This window comes from Prosopis cineraria, unplaced genomic scaffold (genome assembly GCF_029017545.1).
Source record: "Prosopis cineraria cultivar Desert tree isolate PC_DT_omini unplaced genomic scaffold, ASM2901754v1 PC2, whole genome shotgun sequence".
Classification (NCBI taxonomy): Eukaryota; Viridiplantae; Streptophyta; class Magnoliopsida; order Fabales; family Fabaceae; genus Prosopis; species Prosopis cineraria.
Genome location: NW_026555333.1, coordinates 46,050,046 through 46,057,468, shown reverse-complemented (window position 1 = coordinate 46,057,468; position 7,423 = coordinate 46,050,046). Strand labels below are relative to the sequence as shown.

Genomic DNA, 7,423 nt, shown 5'->3' with positions numbered 1-7,423 from the left:
ATAATAAAAATGTTAAGAAGCTGCATTATTTAAAAGTCATGAACAATACTGCTTATTTTTAGACTTCTGTGCAATACAGAAACCCACAGTAGTTATTCAATACAAGTGTTCTGTAGACTGTTCCATGTTATAAGCATATTAAGTATTATCATTCTATTCTATACATGCCCGTTGAATTTACAGATTCTCCGATCTCGTACCAGCAAACCTTTTCTGCAATTAAACCTCAACTGCATATTCTGCTGTACAGATCAAAGCAAAAAAGGGACCAGAAATAACATTACAAGTTACAACCTTGTGGCTTGTCTACAACTATGAAGTAGAGCTACTTATAATGCCACAGGCAGGGAATAGACCCGGAGGATAATTAAGGCCTAACAAAACGGATTCTTTTGAATTTTTCTGGTTCTAGAGGCGAATTAAGCGGTGTGATTTGTCTGAGTTAAACAGAGAGGCAATAAAAACCTATTGCCTGTAAGTTGTGCAGTGTATGTGGTATTGTCATTTCACATTACATCTTTGCATAATGCATACCCTTCACAGCAAAGGACACCAAATCTGTTCCTGCGCTTACACAGGTTGGAAGCGTCGGACCGCCTCGTTCATGCCCTTTTTCCCCCCTCGAAGAGAAATCTAGGTCCTGTGATCAAACCAGATAGTTTGTCATTGAATGGTGCAAGAAGAATGCATCAAATATTGTTCGATTTGGAGGCAAGAATAACGCGGTTTTTTTTGCAGCTATATGGATGTTTCTTTCCTTTTATATAAGATGGTTAGAAGTTGTACACTCAGTAGCTTCTGGTTGGGCTCAAAGGGTCATAATCATAAGCTTCCCCAGCTTTGACAAACCGGCCCTTCACGCGCCTTCGGACATCGGCTCTTGCCTTGCGAGAGGCGTACCTCACTTTTTTGTCAAACCTAAAAGAAGAACCACAATTCACTTCAATCATCCAGCAAGTATGCAGCTTAAAAGTGGAAATTGTGAGGTGAGTTAAGCTAAAGAAATTTACAATAAGATAACAACTAGAAGGGGTCTTTACACACAACATAAACATACTAATGACTTATAGCCCTATCATGTAAGGAACAAATGTACTCCCTCTATAAGTCACCTTTAGTATTTTCACTAGAACCAAGGCAAAACTTAAACCTCATTAACTTTGTCTAAAAATTCAATTAAGTTTATAACTTCACCCATATTAAATATGCATACTTTAAAGATCAAACTCTAGCATTTAATAATAAGGGCAAAAGGTAAAGATGAAATGGGACCAGAGAAGTAGATGATTGCACAATAATTCGAGCAAGGAACACTGCTTGCCTTACCAGTGAACTTGATAAACATATCACAAGTGCTAGGACAGTTATAATTTTAGAGCTTATTTCTTTTCCCCTTTTCAAGGTCACACTACATGTTGATCCCCAAAGCGTCACTTAATGTTCAGTTTGATCTTTACAGTTTATGACCGGAACACCAACACCGCTGTACACGTTCACAGGAATATACTTACTTGCGTGTCTTCTTCTTTTCCTTATAACGCATGACAGCATTGCTACGGTTGGCAGATTGTATTGAATTCTCAGGACAAGGAGGACACCAGGGAGGCTCTCCCATGAGAAGCATTGAAGAAGCATCACAGTCTTGATAATCTCCGGCACTGCTCTCTCCCGTGACCCCAGAAAAAGAAAGATTTGATTGTGCTTGCCTCCCCGCAAAACAAATAATCGGCTCGGTTTTAGTGCTCACAATAGAATCTGCAGATGCTGCATTGCTGTATGCTGGTTGCACAGCATTGACCGGTCCAACCAATGAACCCTGGACACAATCTGACTATTAGTAATGAAAAAAAAAAAAATGTTGCACCATTTAACACAACCCACACAGCAATGTTATTTCCAGCATGAGGTCTTCATGACAAGTATGTGTCCAAAGTGTGAACACTGAGCAGTGAACAACAGAACATCTTATTGTACAAACTAATTTGCATGTTATTTAAAGGCAAAATAAATAAATATATAAAAGATAAATCTTTCAGTTAAGAAAAGAGATTAAAGGAAGGAAAATACACAAAAAAAATTCGGTGAACCCTGCTTAATTAATTAATTTATTTTCTTGCTTTTGGTTTCCTGGACAATCAGGATCAGCCCTTTAATTTTTTGCATTATCAGTGTGATCACATTTGCAAGTTGGTTTTTTTAACTAATTACATAGTGATTAACAATGTCTAGTAAGTCAGAAAGATAAGCATATCAGACCCAACCCCACACCTTATCAGTTACAAGTTCAGTTATCCAACAGCTAGATCTCAACTGTACACAAATAGTAGGAATCTTTTCAAATAGAGTTATAGCATGGCCCAACGATATCATCTATAGTATTCAATTTCATTGGAGTCTCCTACACGAAAAAGCCTAGATACAAGAATACAGATCACAAGATTTTGTACTGATCAGCTTTGAGATGTCGAGAGAACAGTAAAAGACAGAGAGAGATATAGCGGAGACAAAGAACTGAGGTAGGATATAGACAGAGAAAGGAGGAAAAATAAACTACATCAAAATCTCATATAAAATTCAACTCAGCTAAAAAAAAATCCAAAAACAAAACCACATGCCAATCCTTAAATAGGCAAACTCAACATCATGACTATTTATCCTAAATTACTTAAAAAGTAATTCTTAATTTGCCAAATAATAATCCAAAATCCTAACATTCCTGTTATTTCTCCATATCCCCTCACCACTATTAATTAAAGTTTCAAGGCTGCAAATAACCAGGCATATCACTGCTTAAATCTCCACGTAATATTTTTCTTTCATATTACACTATTGATTTTCAGAAGATAGAAAATGAAATACAGGTTTGAAATGCTCTCCAATAACTTCAATTATATTACATGCTTATCTATCTCAGATTCAGCAAAAGACCAAAATCACATTACATTGCTAAAACCTCAAATTTCAATAATAACAGATGAGGTGGAGAGTTAACTTGAATCAATTTGAGGACTATATGCAATTACCTTGAGAAGTCCCAACTGGAATTGATTATATGCCTATTTTTAATCATGAATGAAAACAAAAAATAATGCACACAAGTGGATACACTAGAACATTGTATGTAACGAATACTAATCCCATTAAGATTTTATATTTGAAGTTTCAATCTGCAAATCTAAATATGTGATCAATATCAAAAAGTAATGGGAATAAGGAATAGTTCCGGTTTCTCATATTATTTAAAGAAGTAGGATAGATCAGGTTAAATGGAAATCAACCGAAGAAGCTTCACTGAAAAACAAAACAAAAAAAAAAAGGTAGTCACAGACAAAGAGGAAAATAAAATACACTACCTCAGCAGCAGACACACCCTTTGTCCCAAACAAGCTATCAATTCCACCATTTTCAAAGAGTTCTTCAGAATGAGTGAGTGTCACACCAAAAAGTTCCTCATAGTTTTCAAGATCCAGATCCACTTCATCCATGTCAAAATCACCATACAGGTCATCATCTTCATTTTCATATGGCACAGGACCTTTCGTACTTGGACAGCTTAACTACATATAAACTACAAAAGGTTAGTTAAGTGCAAAAATGAAACTACAAGAATTTTTGCTTAACAAACTATGAAACACGTAACTCATTTCAGTCAACCATAGAAGTAATTGGCAATAATTGAAAGCCATATTAAATAAGGTGCAATTATAATGTTCATAAGCTACACGGGTAAAAATAGAAATATATCTTCCACAAAGAAATCAATCATATGTCATCCATTGTCATTGAAATTCATGAGTCAAAATTTGGGAAACAGTTTGCATTCATGGAAGGAGAACATCCTGCAGCCCTAAAATGGATCACACAATTTTACTTAGCAAGACTTGATATGCTGCTGCACTACTGCAGTACAACAACAACAACAAGCCTTATTCTATTACGTGAGATCAGCTGCTATACTATTGTAGTAGCATGAACAAATTCATCTCAAAAGCAGCCAGTCAAATTAACTTGCACTCACCGTCAATCCTACCCGGAAAAAAGACAATATGACATTAGCTCATATGTACGAGCAATATTTTGTGATATCCTTTCTTGTCAAGATGGTCCTTAAGCAGTTTGCTAGTCCAACAAAAATGGCTACTCTCATGATTTAAAGAGGTTATTATTTGATCAAATATTCTTAATTCAGTTCAAATCGCTAATATAATGGGAGAGCCAAAAAAATTTGTCAATTCCGTAAATGTCTTTGATCATGAAAGAATTAGTTGGCAGAGATAACCAAAGCAAAGCAATGTATAATACTGCAATGTTCATTTAGAAAATGAAACCACTGTGATACTGAACCTTGAAATTCAACAAAGGCGTTGACATTTGCTCGAATAGGATTGTGAAAGAGGAATCTACTTAGAAAAATCATTACCCAACAGTTTTAGCACTCTGTTACCTTTATGCAGGAACAAAAAACTCAAACCTCAAACAAAAGGACAAAGAACTGATTTTCCTGAAGGTTCATGAACAAAACTGCTGGCTATGATGCTCATGCTTAAATTGATAATATGGTCTTGGGTTAAATAATACCTTGGGCAAACATTCATTGGTAGGTCCATTTGATGGATCAAGAATATGAGGTTCTGAGCTTGACTCAGGCATTGCAGAGGCCCCAACCCAAGACTTATCAAAGGTGTGCAAATCAGTTGCTTGAGCTGAACCAGATGCATTCTGGCTTTCTGGAGGAACGCGAGCACTTTTGTTGCTGTTCTCATTAATGGTCATCAAACCTAGTTCCTGCTCGCAGGTAGTTTCACGCATAGACGGGATATCCAAGACAAATGACCATATTGAAGAAAATTCTTCTGCTGAAGGACAGCCAGAGTAGCAATTGACTGTTTGCCTTTTATGTGTTGAAGAAGATGTAGTGGGACCATGACCTAACCAATCACAGTTCTGACATAGTGTGATCCTCTCTTCAGAACACCTTACAAGAGCAGGTTGTGAATTACATCTCTCACATAAAAGGTTTCTTGAATGACGCTTTGAAAGAGCATTAGCAGAATGAACATTCCGATCACATGACAAACATAAACATGCAGCATCAGAACGGCAGTACACCATGGACCTCTGATCTCCGCAAAAGTCACATATATAACCCATCTTTAAGCTGACTCTTTGGTTGCTATCTAAAGAAAGAATTCTTCCGTTAGTAAACCTCTATCCAACAGCAATATCTGCTGACCAAACAGAATTGCCTATGTTTTCTAAGTTGATGAAGCAGAATTGTATTGTCCCTTACAACTCAAAAGCAGTCAGACAATATGCCAAAAATTTGATGCTCCAAATTCTACCGCTGCCAAGAAAAAATTTAGTTAGCACTATAAATAAAATAGAAATGTGCGTGTGTGTGAGATTTCAACCTTGACGTCTTAAACATAGGAACAATGTCATGGTCAGACATGTGGAATGGGTTCAAACATGAAAAATTGCAGATAATGCCCCAAAAAAACGGAAAAGGATAAAAAATAGAGAACGAAAAGTATTTGTGTTTGTGTGTATAAAAATATCAGAATAATTTTTTAAAAAGTAAGGGACTTGAAAAGAAATCTATAAAAACTATTTCCTCAGAACCTGTTAATGGAAAGACAGAATGATACTTTCTAGACAATCAATTGTAAATCATAGTTAAGAAAATAATTGCTTATATCAATGATTCCTTTGAAGAGCTTCCACAGATAATACGACTTCAGATTTAGAAAGGGGGGAGGGACATTTCACACTTCAATGCAATTTTAGCTGAATTATCATTTTAAAGCAAAGGAATAAAACGCCTTTCAGCTCAAAATCAGACATTCCCATCATCATAAGGACTTCAAGAAGAAATTTCACTATACTAAAAAATTCAACTTGATCTCTCAAGTCAGCTTCCCAAACATCAGCTGGGGGATCAGTTGCAAGAAGCAGATCATTCTAAAGGACCAGAAAATTAGAAGCATCTCTAACACGCCATGACACACCACCAAATCTAATCCAATAAGCAGAGAAATCGTAAATTCTTACCCCATCCACTCCTCTCAAAAAACCCAGAAAAGAACAAACAACAGTGACCAAGAATACACAGAAGAGAAAGCTAGAAGCAAAAAGGTGGAGAACAGAGAGAGAGAGAGAGAGAGATAGAATTTACCTCCCGGCAAGAAAGGCTGAGAGAAGACAAGATCGGTAAAGGATACTTCTTTTTCAGAAATATAATATATAAAATACTGGCAGAAGTAAAAAGGCAAAGAAACAGGAACCCTAGAAGTAGAAGCAGGACTTTTTGGACAAAACACACCGCTGATTCTCTCTCTCTCTCTCCCCCCTCTCTGCTCTGTTCAGATAGATATGAATTAATTGGAGGAGGATGTGTAGATTAGATTATGGGGAAGTGGCAAGTGGGTGTGCCGGTGTGTGAGATGTGAGAATAATGGAATGGGGTTTTTGTGATGATGTGTATGTTTGTAATTGTATATCCTTAACGTGACGGAAGCAAAGCTGATAAAAAGTGCATGGCAGAGTTTTAAAAAATATGTATAATGCAGGTGGGGCCAAGTCTTTTTCTCAGTGAAAGGGAAAAGGTTAGGCCTTTCCTTTTTATCGGTCCCTCACTCACATGAGAAAGAGAAGAAAAAAGTGGTCTTGTGTGATACTGCCCGGAGCTCAGCCTACAGACGCAGTCCCACATTCATATTGATTCATACGACTTTCTACGCGCTCTCCAAATCTGTGTCCATTTGATTGTTGAATAATGTTGATGTTGTTTCTTTATTGTTAAAAAATAAATTATTAATCGTCCCACTATGATTGCACTTTGCCCAAAAAGTGCATCGTCTCTGGGTGAGCTGGACAATTTGAGATTTCTTTTTATTTCTTTTTTCTTTCAGATTGGCTTTCCACGCTATGGCGGCAAACCTTGCGCCCGCTCTGTTTATTCTATGGGTGCTTGGTTTGGTGTGGTTTGGGAAAATATTATATAAAGATTCAAACTTCATAAAACTGACACTTGTGAATTACCGAAAAGTTTTTTTTTAAGATTATAACGATAATTAATTATCGTTGGCCATAAACAGTAAATTATTGTATTGATTTTTTTAAAGATATAATGAAACTTTTTAGATCGTTGAACTTGTCTTACATATCAATTTGATTTTTTTTGTTTAAAAAGAAAATAAAACTATTAAAATCCACTCATATAGATAACATGATATTAATATAACTATGTAGATTAATGAAAAAAAGTACAATTATTTAGATAGGAAAAAAAACATACTTGAAAACTTTTAAAAACAAAACAAAACAGAAGGATTAAATTAATTTGATGTTATTTTATTTTCATCTAGTTACACAAATATATCAAGTCATAAATATACTTTATACATTAGATTATTTTGAGAGT

General features: G+C 35.7%; 1 protein-coding gene across 3 annotated transcripts; it reads right to left on the bottom strand.

Moving 5' to 3' along the window:
- Window positions 1-6,457, bottom strand: LOC129303227 (zinc finger protein CONSTANS-LIKE 9-like). 3 transcript variants are annotated; one of them, XM_054942390.1, is made up of 7 exons: window positions 6,176-6,457; window positions 5,291-5,344; window positions 4,579-5,177; window positions 3,354-3,557; window positions 1,512-1,816; window positions 787-918; window positions 1-640 (listed from the first exon to the last, which is right to left on the bottom strand). In XM_054942390.1, the coding sequence occupies exons 3-6, from the start codon at window positions 5,149-5,151 to the stop codon at window positions 789-791; spliced, it is 1,212 nt and encodes a 403-aa protein (XP_054798365.1). In that variant the 5' UTR covers window positions 5,152-5,177; window positions 5,291-5,344; window positions 6,176-6,457; the 3' UTR covers window positions 1-640; window positions 787-788. The 3 variants fall into 3 exon arrangements, with proteins under 3 accessions (XP_054798365.1, XP_054798363.1, XP_054798364.1); XM_054942388.1 differs by having other exon boundaries at window positions 4,579-5,344; window positions 6,176-6,456; XM_054942389.1 differs by lacking the exon at window positions 6,176-6,457 and adding an exon at window positions 6,052-6,118 and having other exon boundaries at window positions 4,579-5,344.
- Window positions 6,458-7,423: the final 966 nt, after the last annotated feature.